General features: G+C 37.9%; 1 protein-coding gene across 2 annotated transcripts in view; it reads right to left on the reverse strand.

The window, feature by feature from the left end:
- Positions 1-26,027, reverse strand: part of OSBPL10 (oxysterol binding protein like 10) — a 133,412-nt gene that overhangs the window by 88,458 nt on the left and 18,927 nt on the right. For both annotated transcript variants that reach the window (XM_053468005.1, XM_053468004.1), the window contains exon 2: positions 5,064-5,239. In XM_053468005.1, coding sequence (XP_053323980.1) covers positions 5,064-5,239 — 176 coding nt within the window. The remainder of the gene's footprint in view (positions 1-5,063; positions 5,240-26,027) is intronic.

Raw genomic sequence — 26,027 nt, forward strand, 5'->3', positions numbered from 1 at the left:
TAAATACAAAAAGGGGGTGGTTGGGGGGTATAGTTACACAACAGTGTGACTGGGGCATCAATACACAAAAGGGGGTGGGTGGCTGGGGGCACAAATGCACATGGGGCAATACACAAGGATGTGGGGGGAATACATTAAAACCAAGGGGGGCTGGCTGGGGCATCAATACACAAGGAGGAAACACACACAAAAAAAAACAGTGTGGAAAGCATTTTTTTATGCTTTGTGTAGATTAACCCGTATTGATGCGGGTGTCGGTGTGGCAGAGCCTGTCCTGCTGTGTGTGTTTGGTGTATCGGTGTTGCAGAGCCTGTACTGGTGTGTGTATTTTGTGTGTCGGTGTGGCAGAGCCTGTACTGGTGTGTTTTGTGTGTCAGTGTGGCAGAGCCTGTTCTGGTGTGTGTTTTTGGGTGTTGGTGCGGCAGAGCCTATCCTCGTGTGTGTTTGGGTGTCAGTGTGGCAGAGCCTGTCCTGGTGTGTATGTTTTGGTGTCGGTGTGGCAGAGCCCGTCCTGGTGTGTATGTTTGGGTGTCGGCGTGGCAAAGCCTGTCCTGGTGTGTGTGTTTTTGGGTGTTGGTGTAGCAGAGCCTGTCCTGGTGTGTGTGTTTTTGGGTGTTGGTGTGGCAGAGCGTATGCTGGTGTGTGTTTGGTTGTTGGTGTTGCAGAGCCTGACCTGGTGTGTATGTTTGGGTGTCGGTGTGGCAAAGCCAGTCCTGGTGTGCATGTTTTAGTGTCGGTGTGGCAGAGCCCATCTCGGTGTGTATGTTTGGGTGTCGGTGAAGCAGAGCCTGTCCTGGTGTGTGTTTTTGGGTGTTGGTGTGGCAGAGCCTATCCTGGTTTGTGTGTTTGTGTGTCTGTGTTGCAGAGCCTGACCTGGTGTGTATGTTTGGGTGTCGGTGTGGCAGAGCCCGTCCTGGTATGTATGTTTTTGTGTCGGTGTGGCACAGCCCGTCCTGGTGTGTATGTTTGGGTGTCGGTGTTGCAGAGCCCGTCCTGGTGTGTGTGTTTGGGTGTCAATGTGGCAGAGCCTGTCCTGGTGTGTGTGTTTGGCTGTCGTTGTGGCAGAGCCTATCCTGGTGTGTGTGTATTTGGCTGTCGGTGTGGCAGAGCCTGTCCTGGTGTGTGTTTGGGTGTCGGTGTGGCAGAGCCTGTCCTGGTGTGTGTGCTTGGGTGTCAGTGTGGCAGAGCCTATCCTGGTTTGTGTGTTTGTGTGTCTGTGTTGCAGAGCCTGTCCTGGTGTGTGTGTTTGGGTGTCGGTGTGGCAGAGCCTCTCCTGGTGTGTATTTGGCCATCTGTTTCCTGGCACTTTAATTTCTGTAGGAATAAATTGAACGCCCTCCTGAATTTGTAGTCACTTCAGAGGACAAAACTTTTCAGGGCCAGAAATAAGTGAGAGGAAACGTAAAGGTTTTATATTTACTCTATTTCAATCAGGAACTTGACTAGACTTGCCCCCAGGCCTTAGGCTGCCAGTCCTCCCCTGCCTATTGTTGTATAACAATTTGATGGTTCTTAATGTAATAATTTAAAAAAGCAAAGTATACAGAAATATAATTTATACAAATAATACTAAGACAATTGAAATAGTCAAAATCTCATTTAGTAGGGACAAGAAATGCTGATAACCATTTGCTATTTTGCAAACATAAGGCATGGAAGAACAGTTGCTGATTACACAATTGTCCTGGCCAGATACGCTATAATGACCAATTTATCTACCTAGTTCATTTTCTGGTTTGTCTGGTCAACTACAATAGACATAACTATAATGATCTGTTTGGACTGGCTCAAGTGACAACATTAGATGTTTATACTTCTGTACAGGGCAAGACGCTAAAGGGTCAACACAACCTCAGGTGACCACAAATTAACTGTGATGGAATACTTACGGTGGCCTGATCTGTTAGATTCCAGTGCTGAAATACAATTACACTGCCAATTACCAAACTCATGTGGATGCCTAGCTTAGGGTAGATAAAAATACTGTCTTAATTGCCAGTAGAGGCTGGTTTTTCACTCTCTTGTCTAGACTATTTTCCAAATGGGTTGATACACTATGTTTTAACTGGTGAGATCACGCAGGGTTTCCATCAAGAAAGCTATTCATTACAAGAAAATTCCCTTAACCTTTCACTACAAAATGAAAATCAAATCAAATCTGATTTTCTGTAAAGGGTGTTTTAACACAGACTAAATGAAATAATGTATTTTTCAAGCCAGACTATATTGTGTCTACATAAGTTTAAATCATCTAATTTACGACTATAGTTTAGCTCCTTTAATGTAATTATTTTTTTGTGTCCATACAGACAAAAGTCATACATATGCAATGTTGGTGAAACGGATGTAGAATTTATCAGCTCAAGCCCACTAGAATTCTTAAGGAGCCTGACATGGTCTATCGACAGTGATCTATGTGTGTTTTCTTATCTGGTGTCTAGACCTGGATATACCGGTATCTAGGGTATAATAGACCACTTTCCAAGAATACTAAAAGGGGGTGTGTATTATATCCAAGTACAAATGTGTTTATGCTGCATGATCACTTCATTTTATTACATAACTGATTACTATCTGATTACTGATTAATGACATTTTAACTCAGTGATTATTGATCGGATAGCCTAAGCTCGTCACTTGTGATCTTATAGTATTTACAGATTTCTTATTTTACAATATTTTATGATTATTTTTTATGTTATTATTATATTTTATGATTAACAACTCTATAGGTCACTGATCTTTGACCGGCATACCTGGGATTTTTTCTGGGTTTGGCTGCTTCTCCAGTTCTCCGGGTCAACACCTGAACCCTCCAGGTCTTGCCACACCACACTTCCTGCCCATTTCCCCTTTAAATGGGAATGTTTCCCACAAGGGCAGCGGGAACACCCACTGATGTTGGTGGGAACGTCCACTGACATCAGCTGGAACGCCCCCCCGGACGTCAGCAGGACTGCCCACTGGCGTCAGCGGTACCACTAGGAGTCCTGGCCACTTCCTGCAGAGCCCACAAGTTCCTGGGTGTGTTGATAAGCCAGTCTCCAGCCAGTGACCAAATCTGGTAAGTGTGTATTATACACTGGTGCATATTATACCCGAGATTTTACTTATGTTAAAGACACATAAATCCTTCTATTTAATCAACTATAAAAGATATATATTCATATATGGTTCAAGACTTTCTTGCATTTTTATGATTATGAGGAATAATACTACAAGAAAGAAAGATGCATAATAATGATTTACATAACGCCATCATATTTTGCAGCATCATATGATGACCAAACAGAACATAACAAGTAGCACAAAAATTCACCGCACAAAATTATGCGTATTGTACTGTTTACAAGCAAGAGATCAGAAAACTACATAAGATAGCTTAGTGTCCCATTTAACACCCCCCCCCACATGTGAATGCATGGAGGGATTCAGCAGAACCCACCCGCTATTTATTTGCTCTCCTTCCTCACCCCCAGATCCTTGGCTTGCAGGAAATGAGTATTCTGCTGAACACATCTACAGCTTGCCAGTGCACTGTACTCAATGCCAGTCACCTCCGGCACTGGTTTATCTGGGAATCCCAAAGGGTCTAATAACATTTCTGTAGGAGCGGGCTACTACCAGCGATTGGCTTAAAATTAGATCAGTATGCTGCACCTCTGGAGCTGCAGCTTCTCCTATTAAGTTTTTTTTTTAAAGGATGCATATTAAAGTACATGCAAAGTACTTTCATGTATATTCTTCATTGATGGAGCTGCATAGAGACACTGGAGTTTACCCTTTAATATTACATGAGAAGAAGTACTCATGGTTTAAAACTAGGCTGTTGTGAAAATTCAATAAATTAACATGTTTTGAGTGGATCTCATAAACTTGATCTCAGTAATTAAACAGAATTCTGGAATTGTTGGATCTTGTCTAAGGGAAAATAACATGAAACAAAACAAAATAAAACTTTAATCCTAGAGCAAAGTTTTCTTAATAATCTTCTATCATTAACTCTGCCAGTAGGCTCTCTTCCAAAAGATAATGGGGAAGAGAGCGAGCAAATACAGTCTTTTCAACCATGAACAGATGTGAGTCTATATACCATGCCAGGCAAAATAACATCTCTCTGGGGAACCTGGAGATGTACTGGGCAAGATATCAAAACCTAAACCTAACGTAGATAGAAACAACTATACAAAATCGATAATGGCAAAATAGAGACAAAAGGTTCAGGCTATCAAAATAGATTTAAGCAGACTGTATAGGTCTTTGTCTGAAACCACAATAGGAACCTCCAGCTCAAAAATATAAAGGGACTCACACTGAATATGAAGCTTTACCTTAAAAATGCGCTCTTTAAGCCACTACCATTTATAAAATATTAGCAGAAATCTAATACAATAATGCTGAATTCAATTATAGTTAATTATTCAGCATAATCGTCACAGTAGCTGGTGATCCTTCGCTTCATATAAAAAAAAATATTTTTAAGGAGATTGTAGAACTGTCTTTATCTTGACTTAACATTTTAAAGTAGTTTATTAATTTTTGTTTATTATAATAAAAAATCGATCTTGACTTTTTTTTTGCTTTTGGGTTTAGAGCATAATTTCTGACTTCCTTCTGCTAACTTTAAGTTCATTAACAGCAAACAGGAGGAAATAGTTGTGTATCCTAAATTATATCTCCCAATATTTCCAAAGGGCAAAAAGGCACATGTTTATACCAGGGGACTCTCAGGGCTTGATGTGTAGTCTCTGCACGAAGCCCTACTTCCCTGGGTCTCCAGGTCATTTTTCTGTTTCTCCAGGCAGAAACATCACCAGAGGAGAGAGAGTTCTGGGTAGTGATTAGAAAATGGCAATACAGTTTTTATACACATTATTGTGACTTTTAGGGCTGTATTACACTGTGATATGTTGGTTGGTAGAACAACCAAACATTCTTTATGTTTTTATGGTATTCCCTAGAATGAAAGGTAATAGGGGAGGGAACAGAATGAGGGCTTCATCTCTGTCTAAACTTTAAGACAGTACAGTATTTTTAAGGATGATAGTATTTTGTTACCATACCTTTGAGTTTGTACATTTCGCCACTGGCAGAATATACAATAATCATGCAAGGTGATTCATCGCTCGTAGAAATCACAGATCCTGTTAAAGACAGTGACCCTCTTGGCTTCTGGTTTTTACTTGATTCCGTCACAAAATACTGCAGAATTCCAGAGTCAAAATCCAACACGAAATATCTAAATAAAGAAAAACAGATTATATGGCCTTCTAAAAATGTACACATCCAAAGAAAACTGTATATATATTAACAACATAGAAAGTTGCCCACCCTTAAACAACCGCCCAATTAAAACCCACACCTTAATAGTTTAAATGGGGTTTGTCACTTTCCCAAATCCTACATTTCACTGAATAAGCCCATCTGGTATTTACAGATTCAAGTAATACATTTACCTTATGTGTATGTGTTGGAGAAAGGTACCTTAACTTACCTCTCTCAAGATCTACATGATTATTCCCTCCATTAACTTATCTCTGTCAAGTTGCTGATTTCATTCATTCACTTATTCGGGAACTTGTAAAGATTTGAAAGGGTGGGTGAGGAGAAATGAAAGAAGTTCAGGACAGGAAATTGATGAGATTATGCTGAACCTGCCACTTTGAGTCACAAATCTTGGCTTCCGTGAGATTAACGTTTACATATCTCATATCTCATGTCATTAAACACTGACTGACAAACAAATAGCACAACCTATAGGTAGCTTTAGTAAATGTACTTATATATTCTAAAATCTGCTATGTCACAACATCTAGTTCTGCTGTTATCCCAAATTGTTACTACCACAACTGCTGTGGGATAGGATACAATATGGAAGAAGACTGTAGAAGCTTGTTAGGGAAACACAAAATTGAATAATTGTTTATATTCATACTTTGTACCAATCAAACTTCCTCCTTTGGTTTTATCATTCCTATACCACAGCATACATTGAGTTATAGCACACCATGTATCTCTTCTGCTGACACAAAGAATCGGATCGTAATAACGTTTCTTAATCAGATTATATGTCTTCTACTGAATGCTGGAAAAACAACCAAGCCACACGCATTTGAATGTTTCCAGCTACATGTACCAAATCTTTTCACTTTTGGGACGTGTGTAGGTTAGAGGTCTATTAGTTTCATAGATTAATAGTTGTCAACGGGTCCCGACGTATCCCAAACAATGTGCCAACAGTCAGTAATCAGGCTGTTGTATTTGTACTACCACTGTTTTCTGTTGTACATGTGCAGTACAGGCAGTGTACAGACATTACAACAGCACCACATAAAGAAGTTTTTACATTAGGAAACAAAAGGGCAGACTAGATGGGCTGAATGGTTCCTATCTAATGTCAAATGTTACTGCTGAGAGTCCAAGAAAAAATACGGTACCATATCAAGTAACTACTCTCTGTGTTCCAATACTGACCTCTGCACAATCTAGGTACGAGAACATTCATACCAGTGAGTTTAAAGTTTCAGACCAAACCTTAGGGTTGAGCAGCCCACTCTGCCACACAGGTGCCTCATTAATGGTGTCCATAGAAGGCTTTAAATTGCTGGAGAGTCTCCTTCAGCTAATTGGTAAGCAATATTGCCATATAGTGTGATGGAATCCTCTATATTTATGCCTTAGGTGTTTTTTGAATGGTATTTGCTAGGTATGCACTGAATTGCTTTGTTTTAAGATGTTAATATGCCCCAAATAAATTACTAGAAGCTTAGTAAAGGAAATCACAAACGTGATTGTGTTTTGGTGCACCTTTATTTTCTCCAAAACTGAGACACTGCAGCATACCAAAAGATGATCCAGACAGATAAGATCCAGGTTAGAAAATAGGCTCCCAATTTAGAAAACCAAAATGTCAACTTTTATTTTTCGTCCAATATGAGAAATTAGAATAGATATGAAATAATTGTAAAAAAATGGTTTTGACAAGGCTGATTTCGTCTCATTTTGACAGAATTGCAGGATGAAAGCATATCATGAGCATTACCCTGTCACGGTTAGTTGAACAAGCAAAGCGAATATGCCTTCGCAGTATTGATCGTTCTGCCAAGAGAACGGCAGAAAAATCACAAAGGAGAGGCATAGCAGTATTGTTAATGCCATGTTTCTGAGCAGGTAATCAAACATGTATTGAAGAGGAACAAAAAAGAAAATGAAGGGGATGAAAACCTGATCTAAATCGATGCAATAGTTTCATAGTGTTTCATCCTCGTGCTATATCTACCGCACTGTGACATATATCCCCCAAATAGCTGCCACTACGTAATATGACCTGGTGAAACTTGTTAGAAAGAACTGTGGTGTGGTGAGTTTTCCTACATATCCAACATTTACATAAAATACTTTGCCTGATTTTAGTATGTGTTTAGGTCTGTTATCTTAGCCTAATTTACTAGATTCACTAAGTTCTTTTAATATGGCCTTCTGGTAAACAATAGACTGTCTCAGTCTTAATCGCCTACAAGGACCCTCTCATTAATTAAGCTCTATGAGGAAGGAGACTTCATTCGCATACACAGGTAATCATTATCTCCTCCATAAATGATCATCAGTCTGGTTTTTAAGCAAATTATCACTACAATGAGATACTTCAGATTTATTCTGCAATTTTAATCACAGGTCTAAAAATTGGGTAGAGGGAATTATGTTTTTTTCCTACCGTCTGTCCAAATAGCATATAGTGGTTGATGAATCTGGTTACAAACTGTTGTGACTTTTAGTATTAACTCTTCCAAAGCATTTCTTGGAAAATCATAACTGTACGTAAAAATAGTGGCTAAAATAAAATTGTATTTCTGAGCGGGGTATGGAAACGATCTCCTGTTTAATAATGTTATTCAAGCTACTGGTACAATGTCTTCATCCTCATTGAGATGCTCAAGTGCCTGCACCATTGCGTTCTGCATATTCAAGACAATTCATATTGTTGAAATGAAATAGATTGCAAATTTCAACATGAAATGTCTTTGTCAATCATTATACCATAGCTGAGATACTTTCAATATAAATACATCGCTACAATACTGAGCAGTGAAGATGCTTCGTTATTACAAAGAACTTATTGAGCTTGGCTGAAAGTAATAAATTAAGTTCAACAATGGAATTTTACTTATATGCCAACTCTGATTTACTGAAAGCCTGAAAGTTTAAATTGCATCCAGAAGCAATATATAAATGGGTTCTATCCTTGTGGGCCCAAAGTCCATAACAATCTTCATATTTCAAAATGGCTTCCTTCACTGTGAACTATGCTTTCTTCACGCTTGGCATTAGCCGTTTTATACGTGGCTACATTTAACTTGAACTTCATGTAAACTTTAGGAGGTTCTCTAAATCAATGGTAACAAAAGACCATTTTAACAATAGATTTATGTAAAGCTAAAGAAAAAAATATTCTATGGTCAAATTAAACGCCTCTGATATGTAGGACGGTAATAATTATTTGGAATTTGAATAATAATTTTAGGTTCTTAATTATACACACTTCTTAATACAACAACAATAAATGTGATACACAGAATAATGACAATAGCATGATTTTTATGAAAATTCTGTTTCATATTATAGTCAGTCTGTTTGTTCTAAGGTGCATTGTGCTTCAAGGGACACTCCAGGCTCACCAATGAAGACTGTGTATTAAATTACTTTAATAGCCATTCCTTAACCTGTAGGTAAAAAATAAAGTGCTCAACCATAAGAAAAACTGCGGTCTGGTTTACCACAAACAAGTCTGGGTATAAGAAGACATGTTTTTTCCTTCTTTTCTATTTCTGTAATTATACTAATTATACAGAAAATTGTAGGAAATAATGTACAATACTTGACTTCTAATATATTGAAAACGTGCATATCCACAGGTATGGTGATATTAAAAGCTCCCCATCTCTCCTTTCATGTGATTTTCGCTGAAAGGGAAAACATATTTTTGCATTAACATACACAATGTGATTTCCAGACAGCGCTTCGTCTGGAAAAGTAATCAGTTTGCATGATGCTTTGTTGTTACTGTGAATTCCATTACCTGGATCCCATTATATAGCTAGAGCCTCTATTTGATATTCCATGCAGCTGGATCTCAATTTCTTTGAATAATAGTACTTTCTTCAAGAAGGGGACTGTTATCAAACTTTGTTTTTTTGGTAGTATAAAAATGTAGGGTTTGTTTCGCACAAAATGTTTAGTATAAATGTATAGTGGTTCTGAAGCCTTGCCCAATATGCAGCATCACATATACATATTGTGGGGGTCATAAATGAAAGATACAGCAATGCCTATGCGCAAATGCCCCCAACTGACTCAAGTACAGAAAGCAATGGCAAAAACAAGATTTCTGTGTGTTTGCTTTTTCCCCTACAGGAACCCACTGCCTGAAAATGATGGAATTTCTGTATTGGGCATAGTGTTCTCATTGGGGTATATTTACTAGACTGCATCAGGTGAGTGAGATGAAACATGTAACTTCACCGACTTCAATGGATTGTCAAACTAGGTGAGTTTTCTCTGTGCAATGGGCTCAAGTGGCCATCTCAAACTATTACATAGCGCTTGCTCCAGCAAACTATCCCATAAATGCAACATGTTAAAAGAGGTATGTTCCTACGGTGTCTTGTTTTCAGGAGCTATGCAAGAGGTTTCCTTGACCATTCCCACCCAGCCCAAGGCCACATTAGCTAATTTCTGCCTGTGGTTCTGTCTTTGTAGAGGAGTGGCTTTGTGAAGGGACAGGGCTAGCCCCAGGCAGCCTTTAGTGGGTGGGAGAGTGGGGTGAAAGTGGGCAGGGAGTGGGCATGGTCAAACACCACTTGTGCTTGGAGAAAGAAGAAATTGATCCTGAGAGTCAACCCAAGGGTTCCTAGTTGTGAGCATTGCCATATTCAGAATGCAAGTGTGCCATTAGCATTTACCGATCTTGGAGGGTCAGCAACAGCTCCTGGTAAAGTAAAAAAGTGAACAGGGCAAACAGTGCTTGTTTACTAAACAAAAAACAGACATTGGAAAAGCAAACACTGTTTGCTTTGTTTATCTCTGAAGTACAACTTCCGATAGATAAGTAGCGCAACCTCCCAGTAGAAGTGGTACTAATACAGTAAGGCCATAATACAGTGAGGGAATATAAACCTGCATGGGATGGTCATAAAGCTATAATGAAACTAAGACAAGACCAAGGACTGATTAAGGATTAAGTCTTTACAGCCGTATAAATGGGTAGACTAGATGGGCCGAATGGTTCTTATCTGCTGTCACATTCTATGATTCTATGGACATGACTGTCTCTTTAACCTGGTGTTAAATATTTTATCCATTTAAGAATGGGTTAGCTATTTCAAAATAACTTGCTTTATATGGGGGGAAAAAAAACACATATTTTGGCATCGCACAGGTGGAGGCAATCAAATGCAATTTCCTTCTCTTATTTTAGGTTGTTGACTGTTTAAACAAGTGTCTTACATATGCACCTTCAGTAAAGAGAAAGGCTGATTTAATAAGCTTGTCATTTTTAATATTTAAATGCCTTTGAAATGTACCACATCATTAGAGGAAACACCTGGGGATACCAGATGGCTGTACAGAACTAATCACCCATGTAAAATCACAATATCCATTGCATTCACTTGAAAAATCATGCAATTTCAATTTAGGAGCACTGCTTATACATACTAACCTGTACATAAAAAAGAAAACATTTTGCACTTATTTCAGCAGCATACTTTTTACTCTTAGAGGGATAATGTAGATTCATGACAAGTGTATAAAAAAGCAGGGTCGTTTGAATGGATCTGTCATAAGTAACTTTTTTTCAGGGTACATATTAGGTCCAAACTTGTTTTCACAGAATTTTAAATTACAGTCCGTCTGCCTTAATGGTGAATTTCGCTAAATAGTTACAAATGAGAGAGCGGTTAGTTTGTCTCATCACAGTTTGCTGCAGTTATTAATAATACAGGGATTTGGGGATGACTGTCCCTTTAAATAAGTGTTCAGTTTGTTAATTTCACTTAATAATCAACCTAAAACATAGGTATGTGTGAACATCAGGGACGGGACATATAAGTAGAATCAAATGTTTGTCTTGATTAATAAAAGTAATTTTTTCCCATTTTTTGTTAAGTAGAATTATAGCAAACTATCAAATATGTAAAAAAGTTTCATTAATAGCTGGCTGTGAGGAAAATAGAAAAAAAACCTTTGGCCGAAACACATCTCCATTCATATCCTATGATCAGTCAGCTCCAGCGCTGGCTCTGTGAATGCTTCAAGCAGCCAATCAGTTGCAAGGATCATTGGACTGAATAGCTTCAGCTTCTGCCTCTGTTAAGTGTTTTTTTTTAATAGAATGCATAAAGGACTTTAATATGCATTGTTCTTCATTGGTGCTGTCAGGGACGTTAAACAGTTTCTTTAATGATGATGTTATTTCTTGGGCTGTTTCTTGGACTTCAACATGGCATCACGATCTATAGGCAACATTTCTGCCATTACTGGATACTCCCTGCTCCTTTTGTGGTTACTCTGCAGATTCTTGTTGAATGTGTATTTGACAGGACCGTTTTTCAAACCCTGCATCCAAATTACTTTTTGTAAAAAAACGTTCATGTTGCACAGTAGCATCTTGTTATAAACACTACAATTTTGATTGCCCCGCTATTGCTTGCTTCCTCTGCTTGTTTACAAATCACAAATCGGTCATCTTGGGATGTGTGTGGTGGGTGTTGATGTAACAAGAAGACACCAAAATGTGTATAATTATTGAAATGTCCAGACCATTAAACTGCACAGAAGGCAAACGGCTAGGACAGTATAATACAGTGAAGGCATTGTTAATGTTGTGACTATTGTGTCCCAATGGCGCGTTGTGTTCACTAATCCAAGTTTAAATTTAAAAGGATAATTGATCATTAGAAAACCCTTTTTCCGGCCTTCTATGATTCACAAATATTTTTTATTCAGTTTTCTTTATTAATGTTCAAACTCCATAGGTATTATATAAACGGTATGCCAGACTAATATCACGAAAGAATGTACCTGTATGTTATGTATTACAGATGTATATTATGTCGTACTGTATTTATTTAGTACTCTTAATATTCTTGATTAATAATGTACTGTGATCTGACCATACTGTGAACAAAATAAAAAGATATTACATAAAGAAAACAACTATGTGACCCCAAACATTTGAATGGTGATATGTGTGTGTGTATATATATATATATATATATATATATATATATATATATATATATTAGGACAAAGAAGCAGATCTACTTTGAAGTTATATACACACATGTATAATACAACCCCAGGGACATTTAGAGACAATTTGCTGCTTTTACAACAAGGTCTTTCAACCTGTCATTGACCTTACATTGCTTAATCACCAGAATTAGGAATCTGCACTCACTCCCCACAGGAACTCAGGTGCTTAGCTGTGCCAGGAAGGGCCAGCTCCCCAGTAAATCAAAAATAGAAGAAGGCTCCAGGCACGCAGGGGTTCCATCAGACAGATTTATTGTAGGAAACAGACAACAACGTTTCGACCTCACAATGAGGTCTTTATCAAGTTAACATTGCAAGTTTATATCAAGCTTACATTGCTTAATGTCTATAATCTAACTTTAATATCATCTTAAATGACAAATGAGACACTTAAGTTCATATTGAACAGGGTTCATATTCAAAAATCACAGAGAGGCTTTTATTCTTTATAATTTGTTTCACGCCGTTATTTTCAACTGATGACTTTTAAGTGACCGATTAGATGTATCTACCTAAAAACTGTGAAATCAGCATAAAAATATTTTCAATGTTACCCCTGCATCTCTGCTGGTTGATGTGATAGATGCCCCAAATGCCTTGAGGCAGAACGTGACTACTACCGCTACTTAGATGCCGCAAGCCAATGCAAGTAATATTTTTGAAAAAATTTGTCACAAATTATACAAATTAATCTGGGCCTTACATTACACTTATACTAATGTACAGAGCCATGTTGTAGTGAAACATTGTAGTTTACCTATCATTGCACCTGAATCCAGCAGGTTAATTGGAAAGCTTAAGTACCTTAACAATTTTGATGATTAAAACTTATGTTATCTCAGGATCCAAACTACACTCACAAGAGGGTCGGCTGGCAACATGGCTCAGTAATAAAAATCCCAAAGCGTGATGTATGACACACTAAATCTTACTGGTTCTGTACAATGTCTATAAATACCCAAAAATAAGCAGAGAAAAGATTAAGCCATCGTGTATTTATTGATTAAAGTTCACTCCAGACACACAGTGGGTATACATGGAGTATACATGGAGTATACATGGAGTTGCAAGTAAAACAAATCTTTAATCAGTGGCTCATAACCCGAGCAGCCCAGCCCAGAGCCTATTGTCCTCTTGCCCCACTTGTCAGCCATTCCCCTCACTAAGTCTGCATTACTAAGTGAATCCACTAGTGAAGTGTTTCTTCTTGGATTGTCCATGTTCCACTGACTCCAGTAGACTTATTACTTAAAGAGTGAAGAGACCAGACATCGCAGAGTTCCTTCCAAATTCTACAGATGGCTTAGCTTTAATATGATGGTTTGGTAGGATACCAGCATTTGGAAGGAACCAAGAAAAGTTGAACTGGCAAGTCCACTGAACTTTTTGGCTGAAGAGTTGAGCCGAGATTGTCCAGCCTCACACCAACATTGTCATTCTGCATGCTCATCACTTTTTTGATTAGGAAAAAAAATCTAAATTTGTTTTTAGAAAATGTTAAATGTAAAATGGTCAAAACATTTAAAAACCTGATTTTTGACTGAACACTACAAATTCCTGGGTTTGGAATTCTGCTGAGTATTTGAGGCTACAACACTCTTGTACTGTAATCTTTTTACAATAAGGTTTTTGTCAGATAAAACTATACTCAGGGTCCCGTAATCACTTATTTACGAACGATTTTAAATTCAGATTAATATACAAATAATTTAATGAACACATACATAGCTTTATACCAAGGATAAAGTTAAATTAACAGAGATAACAGGTCTGTCACAAAATGCCATTGTGGAACTAAAGAAATGTAATGATGTGTACTAATTACAGCTAATTACTAATTAATAATATTTTAATTCAAACAGCTTGCCAATGAATCTTTCCAGTAAGAGATGGGCTAAATGATGGGGTAAAACTAATACCAGTGAGATAATACTTAATGCCACCCAAAGGAAGGACTGTCTCTGCACAACAAATGTCACATGCTGTGTGACAGCTTATGTTCCCTGTAATACATTTATTACCGATTAGAATACATTTTCCTATAGAAAACTATAATAGATTGAGAGGAAAACAAATCATTAGTACTAAATAAACATACTGAGGATGCAGTTGACCACTCACTGGCCTAAAATCATTAGTGCATCCGAATTTATCTGAACCAAGAGGTCATTTAGAGGAAAAGAAAAGAACGCCCTTTGATCTAAAAATGGGGTGAGTATTATCAATTAGGTTTTACATCTTGTCTTAAAATTTCTGATTTAACACTTAAAGAACTGGCATAGCAGTAACTGAGCATAAAACAACCGAGCACAAAATGGAAAGTGAAAAATCACTGCACGGGTGAGGCCAAACTGGCATTTGACAAGTATGTGAGCATGGCTGATGCACGCTGCTAGATGTCCCAGACTCAAGCCCAACACCAGACATATCCTGGCACCTCAAAAGGGGATATACACTAAATTGAGTGGTGTCTGCTAAATATGTCCCCATCGTTTCGTTCTTGAGTCCTTCTAAAGTCCTATGCTGACTGGGCATAGGGTGGTAGTTCCCAGGCACTTGTCCTTGGGCTGGTTGGTTTTATATACAACGACCTTACTCCACACCGGCATATGACATTGTAGGTAAGTGGGAAGGGCAAAAGGTGGGCTGCATTGGGTTAAGCCTAGGGCAGCACCCAGCCAAGTCACATCTCAAGTGTAGGCTTCAGGGTACCCTTATTTGTTTTTGTTCTCTTCAATAAAGTTGTTTAGTTCAATGCAAAATAATAGATTTCATCAATTTGAACTTATTGCATATGTTTTCTCAACTGATTGCTTGTCAGATCTAATATAAAACCATGTGATTTTAAACACAAAATTACCGTCATAGAAATATAATAACTGTAATATCCCCGTTCCATAACTTATAACAAATAAAAAATAACATATTAATGAATATTAATCAGACTAGGGCCTCAATTACAGTTCCTCTTGACCCAGTACACAAAGAATTATAGATTAAACTTCATATACTTAATTTAACACGTTTTTATCTAAATGAAGCTTTAGTAGTTGAATGCCAAAACCCTTCCCAGCAATGAATATTTCATATTTTAGGCTACAGAACAAAATTACAGATCTGCTAAGGTTTATTTGCTTAGTATATCAGCGATTATAATTATTTTTTGTCTAGGTGGAACAGCTAGCTGTTATAATAATATGTTGTACATTGAAAGTCATTCCCATTAGGGCACTTCAAGATAATATCAGAATATTAACACAGTGCCCTTTATTATCACATTATCTGCAGATTTCTATATACGTTGTAGGAGAGTTAGAGAGGCTTTCAATGGCAGTGGCTGGTTGGAGCGCGCTTTATTCCCAGGGTAAATAGGTGGGAGCTAGGGCTGCAACTAACGATTATTTTAATAATCGATTAGTTGGCCGATTATTTTTTCGATTAATCGATTAATCGGATAAAAAAAATGAATGTAAATTTTTCATTTATTTAAAATAATTTACTAAACAAATGATGTTAAATACAAACAGCAGAATAAAAAACTTTGATAATACATTTCTTGTCTTTATTTCCCAACCAGCCCCCCAATATATGCACATTTGAGCCCAGGCTTGCTACGCTGCCTCCCAGACATGCCATGCTGCCCCCCCACATATGCCACGCTGCCTACCACAGCACTCCACGCTGCCTCCCACATCTGCCACTCCACGCTGCCTCCCACATCTGCCACGCCACGCTGCCTCCCACATCTGCCACTCCACTCTACCCCCACATGCCACTGTGCCTGATACGCCTTATACCCCCTGAAACACCACTCCATCCTCCCCAGACATGCCACCCTGCCCTCCCCACATATGCCACGCCATGCTGCCTCCCACATCTGCCACTCCACAATGCCTCCCACATCTGCCACTCCACAATGCCTCCCACATCTGCCACTCCACGCTGCCTCCCACATCTGCCACTCCACGCTGCCTCCCACATCTGCCACTCCACGCTGCCTCCCACATCTGCCACTCCACTCTACCCCCCACATGCCACTGTGCCTGATACGCCTTATACCCCCTGAAACACCACTCCATCCTCCCCAGACATGCCACCCTGCCCTCCCCACATATGCCACTCCACGCTGCCTCCCACATCTGCCACTGTGCCTGATACGCCTTATATCCCCTGATACCCCACTCCATCCTCCCCAGACATGCCACCCTGCCTCCCAGACATGCCACTTCTCTACCCCCAGATATGCCACTCTACCCCCAGATATGCCTTATACACCCTGATACACCACTCCGTCCTCCCCAGACATGCCACACTGCCCTCCCCACATATGCCTTATATACTGTATATGCCTTATACCCCCAGATATGTCACTTCACTGCCCCCAGGATTTAGATTCCCCTAAATTAACCCTAAACTCCCCATTAACCATTACTGCCCCTAAATTAACCCTTAACACCCCCTTAACCACAGCATCCCCTAAATTAACCCTAAAGACCCCATCAACCACAGCATCCCCTAAATTAACCCTAAACACACCATTAACCACAACTGCCTCAAATTAACCCCAAACACCCCATTAACCACAGCTGCTCCTAAATTAACCCTAAACACCCTATTAACATAACTGCCCCTAAATTAACCCTAAACACCCAATTAAGCATAACTGCCCCTAAATTAACCCTAAACACCCCACTAACCATAACTGCCCCTAAATTAACCCCCACCTCCCCTAACTTTCAGTAGCCCAAATATATATATATATATATATATATATATACACACACATACACATTATATATATATATATATATACACACATACACATTATATATATATATATATATACACATACATATACTTACAGTTAGATGAGTGTCACAGCCATGTGGTTCTGGCCTGGAGAAGGAAGGGGCGGGGCCAGTTGTCACAGTGATTACAGGGAGGGGGAGTAAGTAGGAGCTGCTGCTGTGAGACGGTGAGTCAGACTAAACGGATTATATAATGAGGGGGATTTTTCAGAGTGTTTGCTCTGAAAAAACCCTCATTTTATAATCGATAATAATCGATTCAACTAATCGATAATGAAATTCGTTGCCAACGAATTTCATTATCGATTATTATCGATTTTATCGATTAGTTGTTGCAGCCCTAGTGGGAGCCATCCCCTTTCCAGGTGAAAGTAATGAACCGGTATGGCAATGTTTCCATTCTGTGTCTGTCTATGTACCCCTTGTTTTGATTTTATGGTCTATGGACTCGAATAAATTTTGATACATTTTACAATGGATGCTTCCTCTCTATTCCTTGGTGTCAGCTGGTGACCTGTGATCCTTTTAATGTTTAAAAGATAGCCTTAGAAATCATTTGAGAGTACTGTTTAAAATTAGAAAACTGGGTTCGCTGGCCAGTTGGACAGAGAGTATATTGTCTAGTCAATCACCACAAAGGAGTAGAATTTTGTTTATAACATTACTAATAAATGATGTTACTTTTATTCTTACAACTGTAATTTTAGTTTCTTGTCAAGACCCTGCCCAACCTGCAACAATGTACTGTATATAAGGGGTACTCATGTTCAGTGTATCATGGTGTCCTTTGGATATCAGAGTAATTTCCACTAGTGGACAAGTACAGGCTAAAATTATAGAAAAATAATAACCATGACTGCAGGGAACGGCTGGCGACTTTTGACCCAGGAGGCAAGCAACCGGTATTAGTGCATATTTAATGGATAACCAGCCCAGTCATTCACCAAAATGGGATGTAGAAAAACCCAGCTAAGGAACACAAAATGGATCCGATCGTTAGAGTTAAGAGTCTTGTTACTCTGATGGCTATATGTGGACGTGCAAGTAAAACTCACAAGAAACATAGAAAGATAGAATATGACAGCGGAGTAGAAACTATGAAAAAAGTCTGCCTGGTTTTTTTTGCGGTAGAAAGCTCTTCAGTCATCTCTCTTATATTAAGGATAGCCTTATGCGCACCCCATGCCTCTTTAAATTCTGCATTGTATTAACATTTACCTTCTGGCTGGGGACCCATAAGTTCGAGTGGCTGCAGATCACAAGGAAAATGTCTCATCTCAAACTTGGCCGCTCTGGCAGTACCTTTAAATAATCTTTTTTTTTAATCTTTATAATAACTTACAATAAATTATTTGCAAAAATAAAACTCTTTCACTTTTTAAAATTGGGCATCTGCAGAATAAAAGCTATTAAATCAAAGCGAGAAACTAAAAGGACTGCACATGTACAGTAAAAAAAAAAAATCAAACTGAGCAATGTAAAAAGGGTATTTATTTCAGCAAAAGTCACGGTTGGCACTCAACGCTGCATCTGCACTGAGAAATATGTTGATGCGGAACAGTTTTTTATCTTTTTTTTTTTATAAAGCAAAGCTTTTAAACTAATGAACCGTTCCACCTTACATAAAATGTTAACAGCCATTTACGCCCATTTAACTGGATGGCCATAATTTCTAAGTGGGAAAGCGAAACACACATGCATGCACACATACACACAGCGAGTGTAGTTTGGACAAGAAAATTACCGCAAAAGCATTAACTTTCCTTTCAAAAAGACAAATAAGGTACAACATTGAGAGGTAATACAGCACATTGTAATTAGCATGATATACAAGTGACGGCACCACGGGACAAGCCTTCAAGGAATGATGTTTCATTTTAAATTACTTTTATTTGTACACTTGTAGAGCTCCAGCATATTCCTAAGCGCTATTGTATGAAACTTAACAATAATATTAAATCTGCCAATATACAAAAACGACAAAAAGATTAACAAAAGTTCATACCGGTAAAGATGGAGAAGAGGGCCCTGCAGATAGGGCTCAATAACAAAAACATAATGCACTATATTAAAGTGGAACTCCCATCATTTTTATTACTATTATCTATTACTATTATGACATTGATGGGTGGTCCCGCTGATGTTGGTGGGAGTTCCCACTGATGTCGGGGGCATTCCCGCTGATGTCAGCGAGAAACACCTCCATTTGCAGGGAGGTATGATTATCAGATTAAAAATATGCATTGACAGGCAATTTGTATGTTTTCTAGCTGACTAGATAAACATCTTGACTCATTATATTGCATGTGGCCATCAATGAAATAATTCAATATTAATCGTCTAGCTGGACTCTCTGACTAATGAAAATCTATGGAGGACTGGACTTCATTAGCATTGACATAAAGGAACAATTCAGGGTTGTCTAATCTACATTACTAATCTACATTACTGTATACAGCAGTGTATTTTATGCATTAGATAACGTATTTTTCATGGGACATGTAAATAGTTTACAAATCAAAAACAAACAAATCTTTATTTTTTATTTTAATGTTTACTTTTTATGAAGAATTAACAATAAATCAGAGAAAGTAAATACAGTCATACTTCGCTGATTTCAATACACAAGGTAACATGAATTTACATAAAAAGACTATGGGGGTGATTCCTAAATGCTAATGGATGGTCCTGCTATATAAGAAGATTAATCAACTGCTTGGGGATGAAGTTGAGACAGATACATACAAGTATGACATAGTGTGACATTGTTTACGTAGAATTATTCTTTTCCTGAGAACGTCCTAGCACAGGGCTACCTGCGGCCTTCCCACTTTTGAAGGCGTGGCTTCATTAAGGGCGAGGCCAGCCTTGGGGAGTGCCACACGAGGGGTGTGGTTAGCCGTGCAATGGGCAGGGCTAGCTAACCATAAGGCCATTGGATTGTTTGGGAACCCAGGTATGGTTACAGACACAATACTTTGGATGTGGTTGTTTTTTATGTGCCAAAAACCTGAAAAATATTGATTATGGGACAGTGTCACTTTATACCGCATGATTGCAGACATTTCATTTACAGATGTAATTTTGGTATGAATGCTGCATTACAGAAAATGTTGTAGTTGAACCATTTATACATTGGAGCAATCCCATCTTTCTATGTTTTTTTTAGCTGCAGCACTTTTAAAAATAACCTTCCTTGTGCACTCTTGATGTCACTGGAGATTACAATGATTCGCCACCTACCTAGTAGTCAAAGGGTCACATTTCCAGATGAAAAGAGGTAAATAAGTAAGCTACATTTTGCTTTATCGATCCCAGGCAAAGATATGCAGACACCATTGTCCTTATGCATAATACAAGGCCTACAGGGGAAACTCATCACTCATCAGTCAATGACTGGAAGCGTTTAAACACACCTCAACACACAAAACCCAGAAGCTACAACAAACCGCCAATGTTTTCTGTCCTAAAAGCAGTCATAGTCTGTGAGTTATCACACGTGTGCTCCACAATATTCCTGATACCAGATACCCCCTCCAGTCTATTGGAAAAACTGAATTAGACTAGGAAGGGATTTCACTAACCTCAGAGTTCAACAAAAACTAAATTGAGGACTAATGCACAGAAATCTGTGGGTAAGGAAGAGGACAGTGGCATATTTGGAAAGCGTCTATCAGCACCGACGACTTAAAATGAACTAAAGGTCTTTTGATTTCTATTGGGGACTGAGCTCACAAGCCTAACTCACTAGTTGAACAACTCACAGGAACGTCCCAAGCAGCTCGGTGGGACTCCCCCTTGAGAAAAGCCAAGTGGACTCATCAGATCTCCAGAGCTGGAGAGAATTTGTAAATGTGATTTTTAATCCAATTTCTGCACACTGGATTAAACATCACAAAGCAACTGCAGCTTTAGTAAATAACCTGCCCATGAGAGTCTGCACGTAATTAGACTTTTTATCATTTATTGTACAAGAATGAATTTGCTCTACTTGTCCACGTGCCAATAAAAAAGCTATTAGTGTGTATCTTATCAGTTAAAGCAAGGGCTCAAATGTTCCATTGTGCTTACTAATATTAGTCTCATATACCTGTGCAAACAAAAAGAAAATGCTATACTGCAGACAGCCAAGACTATAAATAAAATGGTGCTGACCTATGCATCTGACATTCAAGACATGTTGAGTTTATTATTCAAGGTTCATATATTTCAATAACATTATTTCACATATACTGAGCCGAAAGGTAGATCAATAGCCGTTTCTAAAGGTATATAAAATAACCTATACAATTTTAAGTGAAAAGATAACTCCATTTTTTTTTTTAATAATCGGAATAACTAAATAACTGCCCTTTACATTTCCAATAGCCCTGCGTACCTTGGGAGCACAAGTGATGTCAGGAGGGAGCTGGCAGGTAATTAAAGTGACAGTGTTCACGGACATATCCAAAACTATATCCTTAAATGTTAGTTCCAAAGCCTTTTCTTGTAATCAGGCTCATAATAGTTTATTGTTTATTAGGAACAATGATTTACTATGAGAAAGTCTGGATCAATGGCGTACCTGGCAAAAAATTATCAATAAGTAACTATTATGGTTAAAAAATTACATAAGCTGATGAAAGGTGATCTTTCACCGAAAACACTACTTTAACCAACAGAGCATACAACTGTCTAAAAAAAATGTAAATATTAACACATTAAATAATGTGTTAGTACTTATGCAGAAATTGGTCTCCTGTGAAATTCAACCGACTTGCGTGTTACTCATGCTGTGGACATTTTAAGGAATTAAAGCCAGATTTCTTCAACTAACTCTTGAAGACTCACTAACTGCAGATGCTGGTAAATATTTGGTTCCAAAGAGAAAAGCCTGGTGGTAAATATTATTTTATATTATTATTTTAATATTAGCCTTTATAAACTCTCAATTTTGATGCAAAAAAAGCTGCAAAACTCCAAAGCCAAATGTTATTTAACTAATTGTGGGAAATGAAAATATTTTAGGTAGATTTAATACAATTTCAATTACATGCGTATTTGTAGAAATATTTTGTTTGACAAATGCCCTGTGTCCAAAAACTTTCCTGAAATCATACTACATAGAGTAGATAGATAGTTAATGGATGGAGAGAGACTTGGGAACTTTCTAAATAAACTGTCTCTTTAAATATTATTTTAATTAGGCCACTTTTTTAGCCCATCTCACAGATTCTATTATACCGGCTTGTGGCTGCCAAATGGTTCTAATAACCATACGTGGGAACTATCCAAGTTTGAACTAGAGTCTCCAGGTGTAGTCCAGCTTTCGTTACGCAGGGTATAAGTATTTGGCTACGCCCACTCCCCACCTACTTCCCTTCCTACTCTCCGCCTACTTAAGAATGCAAGGCCATAACCCCACCCACATGTGCAGCCACGGATGGTTAGCCCTGCTACCTCTTGAAGCCATACCGCCCAGAAGAGACTACCCTGGTTTTCTACTAGCAGGGACTATGAAAACCATTAATTGTCAGGAGATAATCTGTATTTTGACAAAAGTATTCGAGCAGGGATTTCAAATAAGAAAAATGAAATTGTAATGCTTTTAATGTTTGTACATTACCATTAAATTAGAGTACAATAGGAAGGAGTCAGCTACAGAATGTATGACCATGAGAAGGTATGTGGATGGATGGATAGATCGAAATGTAGAAAGGAAGATGTATTCCAAGTTTACAAAGGATTAGTCATTATAAAATGCACACAAAATGTGTGGACTTTGAAACAGCGCTTTATTTAGTGATTATCGCAACCAAAGGGCAGGAAATCAATGCGATGGGGAATTGAGCCAGGAAAACACATGACAGTGGATAACCCTCAATCCTGTATCATACTTGGAATGCTTCTTATGATAACATAGATATAGAAAACACAAGTAAAGAGATATGCTGAGGTCAACAATACCAAACGGAAGAGCAATAGAGCTTATTGTCACAGTCGATCAACTCTGCTTTCCATGTTTACCACCATTTTATCACAGCTTAGCGCAGATATGTTTGCCGTGCTAACTACAGTGAAAGTACACCCTCACAGACCTTACTCGGGCAACATGTTTTATTTAGTAATCTGAAAAGTAATTTAGTTACAATGTAGTTGTATAAAGAGTATACATAAGAGTAGAAAGCTGTTCAACACCGGCTAAGCAGTGTCTAAAGGAATGATCATGTTTCTACATTTGATTGAAATCCTCACTCACACCATGCGTAATTAGGTGACAAAAAGAATGTATAACATATATAAGGATCTTCATTTACTGCTGTCAGGACCTTAATCTAATAAAGTGTTTCTTTCATCAGCATTAAGTACCACTTGCTTCAGTACTCAATGCAGCCACCAGGGGGAAACACAAATACAGCACTGCTAAAATACATGTTCCTGACTGATCAAATTTAGCAAACAAACCCATGGACCGCCTATCAGCAAGAGGTTTCACTAATTCTTGATAAGGGGGCATGATAACCCCTTCAAAAAATGTTTAACTGCTGTGGAATTGACAACGGTAAAAACATATTGGGAAAAAAAAAGCTTTTGACTTTAATAAGCTTAATAACCTCATCCTCCTTATACCATAACAAGGTGCTATGAGCATATAGGTGTATTAGGTTTAATATATTTATATATATATATATATACACATACATCAATTATTTATGATGACAGCAATTGCATCAGCAAATTTTAAGTTCCCTTCTTCGCAGAGAAATGCATCTTTGTTGGCAATTATATAGTACAAATCGTTAATAATAAATTGCCTGCAACACCACTTAGCAAATATTGATTTGTTGTTTTTTTTGCTGTAAGTAGAAAATGTTGCTGTATAGAGTCTCCTACGCAGTTCAGTACACTATACAGCAGCGTGTAAATAAATATACAACACATTTGTATTGCTTTATTTTATGTGTTTGCAAAAATAAGAATAATACATCAGAATATATTGCTAATATCTTCATGTGAATATAAACATGGAGAAAGTTGTTACAGTGGGATTAATGCCTCGTTTATTCACATTTACCTTTTATGTGACAAGTCCCACTCTTTCTACAGGGCATAGAACGTACTTAGGTATGCCCTCATGACATGAAGTCACTCAGAGCCAACCATTGCAAGCAGTCAATTAGAACACAGCTACTATACATAATATTGATGCCTTACAAACCCAACCTGCAGAACAGTAACAGTAACAGTGAACTCTGTATTTCTATATAAAGATAGCTGGTGAATCCAAGTGTGTCAAGGTATGACATCAAATGCCAGAATGCATTGCAAGATGGTAAGGTAAGTGAATGGTCCTGCACTAGCCCTGCCTCAAGACAATCCCACCAGGCAATTGACACTTGAAATGTTGGGGATATGATCTACAGTGATGGACCTGATGTAACACGTGGACCTTGTCCAATAGCTCCACCCAATGTCATGAACAAGTCCCATGGTGACATGCTATATATATATATATATATATATATATATATATATAGCAGGACATAGCGCACCCATAAGCACATATCTAAAAGGTTTATGAACCATGACTACCCGATGGTTGGGATTTGTTCAACTCTTTATATTTATTTAGGAATGATATACAATATATCCATGTTTCCCTATGACTGGAAAAACACACATTATATAAATTTCAAGAAGCAGTTAAATGTATTTATTGTGCTTGCCACACAGCTGATCAACGGTTACATGCATTTATATATATATATATATATATATATATATATATATATACACACACACACAATTATAGTGTATATGATATTGACAGCCATGGACAACACAATGAAATCACAAACAGGCATTTTGGGATAAGTGCACAGCCTACTCTCTGTTAAATGTTGAGCACATCGTATAATTTGTTTTTTTCTAATCTATACAGATCAGTTCTGTCATTTATGGTGGATGACAGGTCAACCGTAAATCTTTCTTTGCAACGTAACTACAACATATTATATTTCCTGCATCTCCAGCAAGCATTCCTGTTTTCGCAAACAGACCCATAAATCCACTGTGCCAACCCTTTCATATCTTGTTCTTGCCAAAGCTTTGTTTCAAAAAATATATATCTTGCGAGATGGCAAGTCGTTTTTTCACTTTAATTAAAGTTACACGAGACGATTCTGCACAAAGTGGATTAGTTTCATTATCTCTCACCCAATCAACACAAAAAATATTAATATAGCAAGTAAGCCTCTAAACAGGGCTTCGTATTTCCCTAAGACCGTTTCCTAGTAAAAAAAAATCAATATTACAAATTAAACAAAGGCAAACTGTATCTGCTGATAAGATTAATTATGTTAAAACTAAATATAACATGATTTCATAAATACAAAGCAAGAAGCCAACATTTCCCATTGAAAAAGGTGGCCAAATCAAAAGACTGGGTCCAACGGGGTTCATTTTATAAAAAGTAATAAGGTTATTTCAAAGATACTGTTTACAGGTTATTGTTTAAATAGTGTGAACACAAAACATAATTTGAGGTTAAAAATGAGTACCCTTACCTAAATTAAGAAATTCCTTTTTATGTATATTATAATGTATTACATTACATTTATTTATATAGCACCAGCACATTCAGTAGGGGAATAATTTAAAATCCCACACAATAGCAAACGGGTACAAAAGAAGAAGAGGTTCCTGCTCTTGGGAGCTTACAATCTGGTCGTTAGTTAAGGGGGAAGTGAAACAATAGGAGAGGATGGGAATGAATTGTTAGGGTCCACATGATCTGTAGAGATCGATCAGATGGGTCGATTAGGATGAGGACTGAGAGTGTTAGGAGGAAAGACAACACTTCCCGAAAAAGGCTAACTGATAACAAATGGGATTGTGATTTGTGAGGATGGGATGCCTTCACCTGGT

The sequence above is a fragment of the Spea bombifrons genome, chromosome 5 (genome assembly GCF_027358695.1).
Source record: "Spea bombifrons isolate aSpeBom1 chromosome 5, aSpeBom1.2.pri, whole genome shotgun sequence".
NCBI lineage: Eukaryota > Metazoa > Chordata > Amphibia > Anura > Pelobatidae > Spea > Spea bombifrons.